The sequence below is a fragment of the Colius striatus genome, unplaced genomic scaffold (assembly GCF_028858725.1).
Source record: "Colius striatus isolate bColStr4 unplaced genomic scaffold, bColStr4.1.hap1 scaffold_36, whole genome shotgun sequence".
Classification (NCBI taxonomy): domain Eukaryota; kingdom Metazoa; phylum Chordata; class Aves; order Coliiformes; family Coliidae; genus Colius; species Colius striatus.
Genome location: NW_026908520.1, coordinates 2636027 through 2651041, shown reverse-complemented (window position 1 = coordinate 2651041; position 15015 = coordinate 2636027). Strand labels below are relative to the sequence as shown.

At 48.3% G+C, this 15015-nt stretch overlaps 1 protein-coding gene across 1 annotated transcript; it reads right to left on the bottom strand.

Moving 5' to 3' along the window:
* Nucleotides 1–9178: 9178 nt before the first annotated feature.
* LOC133629287 (uncharacterized) lies at nt 9179–13697 on the bottom strand. The gene is given in 3 exon segments (XM_062019946.1): nt 9179–10913; nt 10915–12873; nt 12952–13697. Coding segments are annotated over 3 exon segments (4155 nt in total). The 5' UTR covers nt 13413–13697.
* Between the last annotated feature and the right edge of the window lie 1318 nt (nt 13698–15015).

Sequence of the window (15015 nt, the reverse complement as noted above, 5' to 3'; positions counted from 1 at the left end):
GCATTAAAACTCCTCCAAAATCCTTGTTTTTCTCTCTCAGAATTGCACCAAAACCTCATTTTATCCCTCAGAACTCCCCCAAACCCCACTTTTTCCCCCTCAAAATGCTTCCAAAACTCCACTTTTTCCCTCAAGATGGCACTTTTTTACCCAGCAGTTCCCAAAAATCCCTCAGAATAGCACCCAAAACCCACTTTTCCTCTGAAAATACCTCCAAAACCTCACTTTTTCATTCAGAACTCCACCAAAACACCACCTTTTCCCCTCAAAACACCACCAAAACACTTGTTTTTCCACAAATCCACCCAAACCCCACTTTTCCCCTCAAAACTCCACCCAAATCCCACCTTTTCCCCTCAGAATTGCACCAAAGCCTCATTTTATCCCACAACTCCACTGCTTTTGGCCCTCAGAAATGTACTCCATCCCCACTTTTCCTCTCAAAACTCTTCCAAACTACACTTTTCCCTGCAAAGCTGCACCAAAACCCACTTTTTCTCCTAAAACTCCAACAAAACCTCCCTTTTGCTCTCAGAAATAAACAAAAACTCTACTTTTTCCCTCAGAATTGCTCAAAAACACCACTTTTCCTCTATAAAATTCCACCCAAATCCCAACTGTTTTCCTGGAAAATGCCACCCAAACCACACTTTTCCCCTCAGACATGCCCAAAAACCTCCTTTCATCCCTCACAACTCCACTGAAACCACACTTTCGTTCTCAGAATTGCGCCAAAACCTTATTTTATCCCTCAGAATCCCCCCCAAGCCCTACTTTTCTTCTCAAAACTCTACTAAAACCCCACTTTTTGCCATGTAAGTTCCCCAAAACCCCATTTTTCCACTCAAAACGCCACCCAAACCTCACTTGACTTCAGAATTGCCCCCAACCTCATTTTATCTCTCAGAACTCCCCTAAACCCTTACTTTTCCCCTCAAAACCCCAACAAAAACCCACTTGTTCCTTCAAACCTCCAGCCAAACCCCCACTTTGGACCTCAGATAGTTACCAAAACCTTCCTTTTTTTCTCACAACTCCACCCAGACCTCACACTTTCCCCTCAAGATTTCCCAAAACCCTCATTTTTTCTTTAAACACCCCAACAAAAACACATATTTTCTCCCAAAACTCCACACAAACCCCCACTTTGCCCCTGAGAATTGCTCCAAAACCCCACTTTTCCTCTCAAAACTACACCCAAATCCCAATTGCTTTCCCTCACAATTACCCCAAAACCTCTTTTCATCCCTCAGAACTCCTCCAAAACCCCACTTGGTCCTTCAAAACTCACACAAAACCCCTTTTCTCCTCACATCTTCCCCAAAGGCCCTCTTTTCCCCTCAGAATTACTCCAAAATCTCACTTTTTCCATCCAAACTCCACCTAAACCCCACTTTTGCTCTCAGAAATTTACCAAAACCCTGCTTTTTCCCTCAAAACACCACCCAAATCCCACCTTTTCCCTCAGAAATGCCCCAAAACCTCATCTTTTCCCTCAAAACTCCACCCAAATGCCACTTTTCTTTCTCAGAAATGTACTCAAACCCCACTTTACAGCCTCAAAACTCCTCCAAAATCCTAGTTTTTCTCTCACAATTGCACCAAAACCTCATTTTATCCTTCAGAATTCCCCCAAACCCCACTTTTCCTGTCAAAACCCCACCAACTCCCCCCTTTTTTGCATTCAAAATCCACCTAAACCCCACTTTTTCCCCTCAAAACGCTTCCAAAACTCCACTTTTGCCCTCAAGATGGCACTTTTTTTACCCAGCAGTTCCCAAAAATCACACTTTTTCCCTCAGAATAGCACCCAAAACCCACTTTTCCTCTGAAAAGACCTCCAAAACCTCGCTTTTTCACTCAGAACTCCACCAAAACACCACTGTTTCTCTCAAAACTGCACCAAAACCCCGCTTCTTCCCCCAGAAGTTCCCCAAAACTGCATCTTTCCCCTCAAAACTCCATCAAACCCCACTTTTTCCCCTCAAAACTCCACCAAAACCCCATTTTCCCCCTCAAAACACCACCAAACTCCACTTTTACCCTCAGAATTTCCCTAAAACCCCACTTTTCCCCTCAAAACCCCACCAAAACACTTGTTTTTTTCAAAAAATCCACCCAAACCCCACTTTTTCCCCTTAAAAATTTACCAAAACCTCACTTTTTCCCTCAAAACTCCACCCAAATCCCACCTTTTCCCCTCCATCTCGTGTCACTCTTACACCTCCTGCCTCGCATTTCACATTCCCGTCCCCTAAATAGTGCTGGCAGAGGCGCCAGATTGGCCCAGCCGGGCGGAGGTGGGTGTGAACCCAGGAGCCGGGGGGAGAGTCCGCAAACTCTTTCTCGGGTCTTCACTGCAACCCGCTCCCCCTGTTACTAAGCCAAAAGCTGCTCCTTGCCAAACCAGAACACAAATAAACAAAAACTCTACTTTTTCCCTCAGAATTGCTCAAAAACACCGCTTTTCCTCTATAAAATTCCACCCAAATCCCTCAGAATTTCCACAAAACCCCAGTGTTTACACTCGTTGAGGCAGGGGATTGAGGATGGAAAGGACGAGCCCAGCGGTCCGTGAGGGCCGGGGCCGGCGGTGTCGGCGCGGTGTGTGTGGGGGGGCTCCGGAGACACCGACCGGGCGCGGGAAGCGGCTGCGCGGCGACGGCTGCGGATGGAAGGGGCGGGGGGGGTCTGGCTCACTCCGTGCCGTCCCCGGCGGCGGCGGCGCAGCCGCTGTTACTCTCTCCCGTGTTTTATTTTTCTTCCCTCACATGCCCGATGGTGCCCAGTCTAACACGGGGTCGCGCTCCCCACTCTCCTCTGATCATCCTGCGCTGCACCCCGGCCCGACTCTGCCCGCTCGGCATTCCCCTGCGAGTCGTCCCAGGGGTAACTCGGCGGGTTGGGCTCGAATGGGAAGCAGCTCTCCCGCGGGGGCTCTGCTCCGAAGCCCCTTCGCCTCTCTGACTTTGTAAATACTCTTGTGTAGAGAAGAACCTTTTTCTTTTTTCTCGGTATCATCCGCCTCAGCGCCGCTCCCGACGCTGCTCTCGGTGCTGCTCCAGGCGCTGCTCTCGGCACCTCTCCCGGCACCTCTCCCGGCACCTCTCCCGGCGCTGCTCCCGGCACCTCTCCCGGCACCTCTCCCGGCGCTTCTCCCGGCGCTGCTCTCGGCACCTCTCCCGGCACCTCTCCCGGCGCTTCTCCCGGCGCTACTCTCGGCACCTCTCCCGTCGCTGCTCCCGGCGCTACTCTCGGCACCTCTCCCGGCACTACTGTCGGTGCCTCTGCCAGTTCACTCTCTGCCCCAGGGACAGGCTCACTAAGTGGGGGGGAAGGGGGGGGAGGCGGGGGCTCTTTAGGCCGGCACTCTTGTTCCTCGGGAGGGGCTGATGGCTCATATGGTTCTCGTACCCCGTCCGTGCCTCCAGGGTCATTTTCTACACGCGGGGGGGGGGGGGGGAACATTACTTTTGAGACGATAGGAGCCAGCGAGGTGGATTGGAACCAGTCACGCTCATCGTTTTTGTTCTTACTCTGTGCTGCTGATGCGTGCTCAGCAGCCTTCTTTTCTGCCTGATGTTGCAACAACTCATTGTGCACTATCCGCCAAAACTTCCCTAACTTTTCAGCTATCTCATCGTCCTCCAGGGTAGCTTCCCACAGCAAATGCCCAAATCTATGCCATTCGCTCAATTCATGCACTGTCTGTGGATTCTGAAACACTCCCTTAGCATACCCATAAGCTAACAACCCTGGTAGGTCTTTTTGCAGATCTATACCCTTTATCTGGCGCTTCTGCAAGAATGCAGTAAATAAATCATATGCCGCTTGCCTTTCCACACCTATAGCATTCAATTTAGCATTGTATGATTGACTGTACTTGACTAATAAATGGTAACATATGTAACTAACAATAATATAAAGGTAACTAAACGTAAGGTAAGCATAACCATAGTGTGAGAGAAAACTAACTGAAGGCCGAACAGATGGGGTGATATTTAGACACAATAAGGCTGATGTTTTAAGCACAAGAAGGATGCTGTTTAAACACAGTGAGGTTGGTGTTTAAGTTGTTACCAAAATGAAACTTTGAGGCCTTATGCATAGTGCGTGATGCTTAGTATTAACTATTTGCCATGAATTGTGGCACGTACAAAGCATTTGAAAAGGTATAGAAGTGATGATGATGTGACAATAAATTGGAGCTGATGCACATCAGATTGGCGTCTGGTCACTCCCGTTTCGCGCAACAAAGAAGAACCCCTGCACAAAGAAAAAGAAACCCTGCAGAACAGGCTGCCCAGAGGGCTTGTGGAGTCTCCTTCCTTGGAGGATTTCAGCACAAGCCTGGACACGTTCTTGTGCGACCTGATCTAGGTGAACTGAATTCTGGGGGAGGGGGTTGCTCTAGATGATCTCTAATGGTCCCTTCCAACCCCTACCACTCTAGGATTCTATGATGTCACACAGTCTAGATGCAGTACCCAGATGTGCTGTGATGTCACGGAGCACTGTTGAGGCATCCAGAGGTGATGTGATGTTATAGAGAACTGTTGCCATGCCCACGTCTGCTGTGATGTCACAGAGTCTCATTTCAGTGCCCAGATATTGTGTGAAATCTCAGAGCACTGTGTGTCCAGTGTCCAGATGTGCTGTGATGTCACAGAGCACTATTGCAGTGCCCAGATGTGCTGTCATATCACACAGCCCTGCTGCAAAGCCCAGATGTGCTGTCGCGTTACATAGTCCTATTGCAGTGCACACGTCTTATGATGTCACAGAGTACTGTTGCCTTTCCCAGATGTGCTGTGATGTCACAGAGCACTGTTGCACTGCCTAGTACTAGGACGTCGCAGAACCCCACGGCAGTGTCTGGATGTGATGTGATGTCAAACACTCTTGTTGCAGTGCCCAGATTTTCTGTGATGTCCTACAGCCCCGTTCCAGTGCCTAGATATGCTATGATGTCACGGAGCAGTGTAGCACTGCCCAGATGTGCTGTGATGCGACGCACACCGCACAACCTCTGCAATGCCCACATGTACTGCTGTGCCACACAGTCCTGTTGTAGTGCCTAGATGTTCTCTGATTTCACACACCCCCTTGTCATGCCCAGATGTGCTGTGATGTCACAGAGCACTGTTGCAGGGCCCAGATGTGCTATGATGTCACAGAGCACTGTTGCAGTGCCCAGATGTGCTGTGATGTCACAGAGTACCACTGCAGTTCCCACTTGTGCTGTGATCTCACAGGCACCCTAGCAATGTCCTCTTGTGATAGGATGTTTCAGAGCACTGTTGCAGTGCCCACGTCTGCTGTGATGACAGAGTCTCGTTTCAGTGCCCAGATACTATGTGAAGTCTCAGAGCAGTGTGTGTCCAGTGCCCAGACGTCCTGTGATGTCACAGAGCACTATTGGAGTGGCCAGATGTGCTGTAAGGTCACACAGCCCTGCTGCAAAGCCCAGATGTGCTGTTGTGTTACACAGTCCTGTTGCACTGTGCACATGTTCTGTGATGTCACAGAGCACTGCTGCCTTTCCCAGATGTGCTGTGATGTCACAGAGCACCGTGCCAGGGCCTAGTGATGCTGTTATATATCACAGCAGTGATTGAGTGCTCAGATGTCTTGTAATGTCACAGAGCACTGTAGCAGTGTGCAGTTGAGGTAAGATGTTATAGAGCACTGTTGCAGTGCCCAGATGTGCTGTGATGTCAGAGAGTCCCTTTTCAGTGCCCAGATATGATGTGAAGCCTTAGAGCACTGCTACAGTGCCCAGACGTCCTGTGATGTCACACAGCACTGTTGCTGTGCCCAAAGGTGATGTGACGTCACAGAATACTGCCGCAGTGTCCGGATGTGATGTGATGTCACAGAGCCCCATTCCAGTGCCTAGATAAGCAATGATGTCACAGAGCAGTGTAGTGGTGCCCAGATGTGCTGTGATACAATACACACAGCACAACCTCTGCAATGCCCACATCTCCTGCAATGTCACACAGCCGTGTTGCAGTACCTAGTTGTGCTGTGATGTCACAGAGCACTGTTGCAGTGACAACGTCTGCTGTGATGCCACAGAAACCCGTTTCAGTGCCCAGATATGATGTTGAAAGGCGAAGCTTTCCTCTACCCAGGCAGACGCGCACCTCAGAGGAAAACGAGAAGCCGACTTGATGCAAACACATGAGGTGAGGTTTATTTCGGAGCTCCGGGTCGTCTCGTAACTCACGCAGGAGTCAGAGGAGGCGACCCTGGTGCTCAGTAGAAAAGGGTTTTTATAGGGTTTACACGCCACACAACAGATATAGGGTTCAAACAATAGTTACAAGCTCTTGACCCTTGGTCTGGACCCTCCTGATAACCACAGGCCGCAGCCTTTTTTAGGAAATGTTTTTAACTTCTGCTTCTAGGAAATGAAGCGGTCTCAATGAGACTGCACTTTCGCTGAGGCGGTTGTTGTTCTCATGGTGTGCAGGCCGTACTCCATTTTGTTTGTTTTGCTTCTCCTCAGTTTGTTTTGCTTCTCCTCAGTTTCGCCTCTTCTCATTCCCCTCTTTTTCTTTTGTACATTTCTAATCTTAGAATTTCTGGAGAGGCCAGGCCAGTGGTCAGGACTAACACTTACTAACATTATATTTCTATTCTATGCTTATAACATTATGGATGTCATTTTGGAGTCTTCTTCCACCCCTTTAGGCACAGTCCTAAAACACACTTATAAGAAATAAAGATTATACCAATAAGAATAATAGTAATTATCACAGTTTGGATTAATGAAGATAACCACTCAGCAATATGTATTCCTAGGGAATTGAATACTTCCCCTACCCAATTTCTTCGGGCTTCCTCTTCAATTCCTTTTGTTTTCTCCTCTATCTGACGTAATTTGTTAATATCGTTTTCCACAGCTTCCGTAACATTTGGGATATGTATACAACAGTCGCTTATTTTATTTTTTAGATACCCACAAACCCCATGTTCCTTTAATAGTAACATATCAAGGGCCATCCGATTTTGCAGAGCCATTTTGCTAGTTGCCTGGAGTTGGAAATTCATATCTTTAAATCCCTTTCTAGTAACAGCCGCTCGTCGTGCGGTTTGTGCCAACAATTTATCAAGCATCTCCCTATTTCTATATGATGCGATTTGGGGAAATATGGATTCAATTGCCCACCCTATTTTTACCGCAGTTTTTGGTTCCTGCCGTTCATCACTGGGGGCTTCCTCGCCTTCTTTACTTACATCCCTCCTCTTTCGAGGCATAAGTTCTTTTTCTCCAGACTTTTTCCAGTAGGGACACAGTGTGGGCACCCCTAGGGTAACTTGATTAATAGGCCCATCAATGGAAATATGTGTGGTCCATTTTCGTTCGTTAGTGACCCATACTAAATTTCCAGAACTCTGGACTGTAGTATATTTGCAGTCAAGCATTTCCCCATCTGACCCACCTTTAGTATGTGGTGGCAGGGTATGTTTGTATCCTCGACATTCACATCCCCACTTAAGCAGATAACGGACGGGGAAAATCCCTATTTCCTTCTCCGGGGTGTCACAGTTGAGGACTTTGGTACAGTTCCACCCATGTGTGTGTTCCACAATCGTTTTTTTAGAAGTCATCTCATGAAAAGTGTGTGTATAGCGTTGATCCTGCTTTCCTTGAAACTGCACACACCAGTTTACTGGTCCTATGTAGCTAAAAGTTTCTGCAATAGCGGGTCCCCAGATAGATTGCCAGACCTTGGGGTCTAATTGTGTGATATTCTGACATACCACTTCAGAGTAAGTTTCAGTGGTAGTTACTGTAACTTGTTTTTCCTCATCAAAATAACACGTCCCCACAGAATGGATCCCTCCCTTTTTATATTCAGAATTAAGTTTTCGTTTGCAGTCTTCCTTCCTGATTTTCCACTGTGATTTTCGTGTCCTGATAAATCGCCGACCTACCCCAGTCCTAGTTCGAGGCACACTCTTACAAAATTGGGATACATTATTTTTATATTTCGGTAGTGGTCCCGCCGGGATTATACCCCACGGAATAGGCTCCCCAGCTGCTTGTGGTAATGGTAAACAAGCAGCGATACTGGTCGCATTTTGGGCCTTCCCGAAATCTCGGATTAGTCCCACCAACAGATTTTCCCTAGGTGTTTCGGTTTGGTTTCCGAAACACACGAAGCTTAAGAGGATTATCAGTCTTTTCCACCACCCAATCATCCTTTTGTATATCTCTAGGTGCCCTTTTTACATGCGCTGAATGTACCCACGCAGTAATCCCATCGACTTTTACAGCGGTGGGAGTTGTTAACAATACCACATATGGTCCCTTCCACCGAGGTTCGAGCGTCTCTGATCGGTGTCATCTAATCAGAACTTTGTCTCCGACCTGGAACGAATGGGGCATCGACACCTCGCCCGGATCGTAGAGGTTCTTCAACTGTTCCCAAACTTCTTTTCTAACTACTTCCAACGCTTTTAGGCGTGCTGCAAGAGTAAGAGAGGGCACAACAGGTTCATCAGTCCCCACTATTTCTGTCAGAGGAGGGGGACTCCCATACAAGATTTCATAAGGGGTGAGCCCCGTAGGTCCTGGGGTGTTTCGAACCCTAAACAGAGCGAGGGAGAGAAAGACTGTCCAATCCCTCCCGCCGGTCTCCGCTACTAATTTAGTTAAAGTTTCTTTCAAGGTCCTATTCATCCTTTCTACCTGTCCTGAACTTTGAGGGTGGTATGCACAATGGAGCTTCCAGTTAATCCCCAATTGTCTGGCTACTCCCTGACTTACCTGGGCGACAAAGGCAGGTCCATTGTCTGACCCGATTACCTTGGGAATACCAAACCGGGGAAAAATCTCTTCCAGGATCTTTTTTGCGACTACTAGTGCTGTTTCGTTCCTTGTAGGGTATGCTTCGACCCATCCAGAGAAGGTATCTACAAATACTAACAAATATTTGTTACCGTACCGGGCAGGTTTTACTTCCGTAAAGTCTACTTCCCAATATGCTCCTGGTCGATCTCCTCTCAGTCTCTTTCCTTGGATTCCTTTAGTATGTCCTGCATTTGTAAAGGCACATGCCTCGCAATTTTGTACGATGCGTTCCACGGTTTTCCGTAGGTCCGGGACCTTGTAGCGTGATTTTTTTGCTAGTGTGATAAGTTTTTCAGTCCCCAAATGCGTAAGTCAGTGCATTTTATCGATGTAAGCTTTCCCTTCCTCAGCGGATAGGTTTGTTTCTTCCTTTCCTTCCACTGCCTGTTTGTCGTCAAGTTTTACTGAGAGTATCATGGCCTCTAGTGCGGCCTCTTTGGCAGTTGTGTCTGCCATTCGATTCCCTCTTGCAACCCAGTCATCTCCTTTTTGATGCCCTGGGCAATGTATGATGGCCACCTTTTTGGGGAGATGTACGGCTTCTAGGAGATTTAAAATTTCCTCTTTGTTCTTAATTTCCTTCCCCGCCGATGTCAAGAGCCCCCTCTGTCTGTATATTGCCCCATGGACGTGGGCTGTTGCGAAGGCGTATCTGCTATCGGTAAATATGTTAATCACTTTTCCTTCAGCCAACCTCAGGGCCTGTATGAGGGCTACTAGTTCGGCTTTTTGGGCAGAGGTCCCCTCTGGCAACGAGCTAGCCCACACGACCCGTTTCCCGTCCACTACGGCTGCGCCAGCCTTTCGCTTTCCTTCCAGCAGGTAGCTGCTCCCATCGGTGAACCACGAGGGGGTTCCTTCCATAGGCTGGTCAGTTAGGTCTGCGCGAATGCCCACTTCTTCGGCTAGAACCTCTTGGCATTCATGGAGAGGCTGGTCACTCTCTCCTGCTTCAGGCATCAGTGTGGCTGGGTTCAGGATGGCTGGAGGGGCAAACTTAATACGTTCAGTTAGTAACAGACTCTGATAGTAAGTCATCCTGGCATTTGTTAACCACCGGTCAGGAGGTTGTCGAATAATGCTTTCCAGGGAGTGGGCTGCAATGATTGTAATTGGTTGTCCAAAAGTAAGTTTATCAGAGTCTTTTACCAAGACTGCGGTGGCAGCCACTATTTTAAGGCAGGCAGGCCATCCACTGGCCACGGGGTCTAATTTTTTTGACAAGTATGCCACTGGCCGTTTCCAGGGTCCGAGTTTCTGTGTTAACACACCCCGGGCCACTCCCTTTCGCTCATCCACGAACAGAGTAAATGGTTTGGTGAGGTCAGGTAACGCCAGAGCAGGGGAACTTAACAGCGCCTTCTTTATGTTGGTGAAGGCCTCCTCCTGCTCTTTGCCCCATACGAATTCTCCTTTGTTTTTGGTGAGTGGATATAGTGGTTCAGCCAAGCTAGCAAACCCAAGTATCCAAAGGCGACAGAACCCCGCCGTTCCCAGGAACTCACGCACCTGTCGAGAGGTTGATGGGGTGGGGATCTGCAAGATGGCCTTCTTTCGGGCTTCCGTCAGCCACCTTTTTCCATCCTTTAGAGCATATCCCAGATAGGTTACCTCTTTCTGGCAGATTTGTGCTTTCTTTGCTGAGACACGGTACCCCAACCTTCCAAGTTCAACCAGTAGTCTGCGAGTTCCCATCAGGCAGCTTTCTTTGGTGGACGCCGCGAGTAGGAGGTCATCTACATATTGGAGTAAAGTTACCTGTGGGTTTTGTGCCCGGAAAGTTGCCAGGTCCCTGTGGAGGGCTTCATCAAACAAGGTAGGAGAATTCTTAAATCCTTGTGGTAATCTTGTCCACGTGAGTTGACCCACTCTCCCACTTTCAGGATCTCTCCACTCGAAAGCGAAAATTAACTGGCTCACTGGATGCAGTCGCAAGCAGAAAAATGCATCCTTTAGGTCAAGGACTGTATACCAGGCACGATCTGGGGGAAGAGAGCTTAAGAGATTATATGGGTTGGGTACCGTAGGATGTAAGGTAAGGACTCTTGTTGACTTCCCGCAAGTCCTGTACTGGCCGATAATCCCCAGTCCCAGGTTTCTTTACCGGCAAGAGTGGTGTGTTCCAGGGAGATTTACAAGGCACAAGAATCCCTTGTTGTACAAGCTTGTCGATGTGAGGTCGTATCCCTGCTACTGCCTCTTTTGACAATGGGTATTGTTTTACGCTTATTGGGGTGGCACTTGATTGCAGCTTGATCACTATGGGAGGGATGTTCACCGCTTCCCTCATGCCCCCAGTTTCGGCCCATGCTTTCGGATACTGCTTGAGCCACTTTTCAAGGTTATCCAGGTTCTCCTTGGGGTTTTGGTATAGTCTATATTCCTCCCCCAAGTGCAGAGACAATACGCATGTTTTTGGCTTTCTGCCTGCAAGGGCGATCTCAGGGCCAGCAGAAGTAAAGCTTATCTGAGCCTTCATTTTTGTTAACAGGTCTCGTCCGAGGAGGGGGGTAGGGCACTCGGGTATTAACAAAAAAGAATGGGATACCTGGTTAGTTCCCAAGTCAATAGTTCGATTAGTTGTCCAGGGGTATTCTTTTCGACCTGTTGCTCCAATTACCATGGTCTGTTTGTTAGTTACAGTCCCTAATGAGGTTTTCAGTACGGAATATTCTGCCCCAGTATCAATCAAAAAATTTACTGGGGTCCCCTCCACATTTAACGTTATCCTAGGCTCGGGGAGGGGTTCCGGGCCCTGACCCCATTAATCTTCATCTTCCTCCAGGGTTAGTACTCTCTTTCCCTTTTTCTTAGGGCATTCACGGGCCCAATGCCCATGTTCCTTGCAGAACGCACATTGATCTTTTCCCAGTCTTCTGGGTCCCTTATTCCTGTCATTGTCGTCCAGGTCCCTTCCTCCTTTCGCCTGTCTTTCCCCTTGGCGTTTCCCCTCGGCCATTACTGTAGTAAGTATTCTTGTTAAATTCTTATCCTGTCTCTTTTGTCTTCGTATTTCTTCCTTCTCTCTCTCATTCTTTTCCCTCTCCCACTTTTCTTCCTCGGTTTCCCTTTTATGGAACACTTTCTCAGCCTCTTTAACAATATCTTGCAGGGTGTAATCCTGCAATCCCTCGATATGCTGCAGTTTTCGTTTTATATCTGGTGCAGCTTGTCCAATGAAGGACATGATAACGGAGGCCCGTTGTCCCCTAGATTTGGGATCAAACGGGGTATAAATACGATAGGCCTCCATGATACGTTCTAGGAACACCGAGGGTGGTTCATTAGGCCCCTGCATAATTTCTCTCACCTTTGCCAGATTGGTAGGTTTCCTGGCTGCCCCTCTTAGTCCTGCTACCAGAGCCCGGCGGTATATGGACAGTCGTTCCCTACCTGCTGCTGTATTATAGTCCCATTGCGGCCGCGCTACTGGGAACAACGCCTCCACTTCCATTCCTGTTCGAGGGGGTTGGCCTGGTTGGCCTTCCTGTAGGGTTTTTCGTGCCTCCGAGAAGATTCGTTCTCGCTCCTCTGTGGTGAAAAGTGTTTGAAGTAACTGCTGGCAGTCGTCCCATGTGGGCTGATGGGAGTACATCAGGGATTCGACTAGTCCTATGAGGGCAGCAGAGTTCTCAGAAAAAGAAGGGTTATTTGCTTTCCAGTTGTACAAATCGGAGGACGAAAAGGGCCAGTACTGTAATGGTTGTAACTCATCTGGCTCTGTGGGGGCTGGCCCCACCGCCCGGAGTGGTAAGGCTACAGTGGAGTCTGGTCCCTCAGGCATTATCCCCCGTTTACTCCTGGTACCGGTATAGGGTCCTTCTTCCCAACCCCCCGGGTTATATGGCACAGGTACTCCCTCGTCTGGGGACCGGGGTCCAGTTGGGGGGGCGGTGGGTATAGATGTGGATACAGGTGGAGTCCATTCAGGGGGTCCTTCGACCTCTGGATATACCTTGGTCTTAGGGCTTGGTTCTTTCAATTTTTCATAATCTCCTCCATTATTGGTCACCCCTTCTTCTACTCCTGTGAGAGCCAGAGTCCCGGTTGTCACAGGTACGCCCCGTCTAAAGTATGAGTAGGATGGGGCTAGGACTCTTATTTTATCATTTGGAAGAAATGGTCGGACCCAGTCCGGCGGATACATCACCAAATCTTCCCATACTGTGATATATGGTTCTTGGTCAGGATGGCCTCCTATTGAGGCGAAAATAGTCATTCGGACTGCCCGTATGGTATGGATGTCAAAGGTACCTGACCGTGGCCATCCTACTTTAAAGGTTGGCCATTCACTTTCGCAATAATTTTGCCAATCCCCCTTCTTGATAATAAGAGACAGGTTTTGCCCTCGTGCTTTTACTTTTGCCCAATGTGCCAATGTTAATGACAGAGGGGTGGATCGGGACTGCCCCATGGTTATCAGTAATACAAAAAAGATTATAATAAGACACACACACACAGAAACGATTTCTCGCTCTCCACGACTTTTACACCACGGAAGAGATCTTATCAAAATTTCAGAAGGGCGGAGACTTCGTCCCCTCATTCACTCCACAAGGACCAGCTAGGTTTCACCTATAGGCAAAGGTTGCCTATTTTCACCCGTGAGGCGTCCCCCAGGGCCGTAGCCTGTGGTGCCGGACACGTCTGTCCCCCACACGTGCTACTCAGAAACCTCTTTAAAGTCTGTCAGACCTTTACTGACCCAGCAGCTTCAGTTTTCCCGTGACCCTTACTTCCAAAACAACATAACACAACCCTGACAATTATGACTCCTATCCTTACACAGGTAGAACATAAAAAATCAATACAATTAATCAGGCACATCTAAAATTTTGCACAAAGGGGTTTCTGTCCCGTACCTATCCCCGTAATTGTTGAGTGTGACTCTCAGGTGAAACCAACAAATACACTTATGGACACAGAGGCGGCACAAAAAGCATTCCCTGAACTTACAAGGGTATCAAGGTATGTTCTCACCCAATCACCCACAAAAGTAACATTCACTTGGTCTCTGATGCTTAAGATATCTGTGCAACAGCGAGCTCCCAATCTCACACACTTAAAACATTTTCAGAGGTTAATGGAGAGAGAGAGAGAAAAAGAGAGTGAGAGACTGAGAACCTTATCCGTGTATCCCTAAGTGTTTTTCTTACTGAAGTTGGGGATTATGGACTGTTGGGTCACGAGGTTCAGGAAAGAATCCTTAGTCCCAGACCTGGTCAACAGTAGGCTTATTTAAGGAGACCCTGCCGTTGAGTCACGAGGTTCAGTCTGGACCCCCTTGCTTTCTAAGGCACCCTTAAAAGGGGCTTAGGTGCGGCTAGATCCAGACCTAGTCTCAGACTTGGTCAACGGTACGCAGCCTATGACATAGAGGAATGGGCACTAATTTAAATTTCGAGAGACACAAAAGAAACAGAGATAATGGAAAGAAATAACGTTAAAAACAATGTTATCTCAACAAAGCCTGCTCAGTTACACAAACCACAAACTCTTAATCTCAATCTACACAAGCTCACAAGCTCTCATGTGGCGCCACAAACATTCACACAAAAAAGCTCACCTCCAAGGGGTCATCGTTTCCTGAGGTGTTTGTCGTTGATCCCGGACGAGCCCCCAAAATGAAAGGCGAAGCTTTCCTCTACCCAGGCAGACGCGCACCTCAGAGGAAAACGAGGAGCCGACTTGATGCAAACGCACGAGGTGAGGTTTATTTCGGAGCTCCGGGTCGTCTCGTAACTCACGCAGGAGTCAGAGGAGGCGACCCTGGTGCTCAGTAGAAAAGGGTTTTTATAGGGTTTACACGCCACACAACAGATATAGGGTTCAAACAATAGTTACAAGCTCTTGACCCTTGGTCTGGCCCTTCCTGATAACCACAGGCCGCAGCCTTTTTTAGGAAATGTTTTTAACTTCTGCTTCTAGGAAATGAAGCGGTCTCAATGAGACTGCACTTTCGCTGAGGCGGTTGTTGTTCTCATGGTGTGCAGGCCGTACTCCATTTTGTTTGTTTTGCTTCTCCTCAGTTTGTTTTGCTTCTCCTCAGTTTCGCCTCTTCTCAATGTGAAGTCTTAGAGCACTGCTACAGTGCCCACAAGTGCTGTCATGTCACACAGCGCCGCTGCAAAGGCCAGATGGGCTGTTGT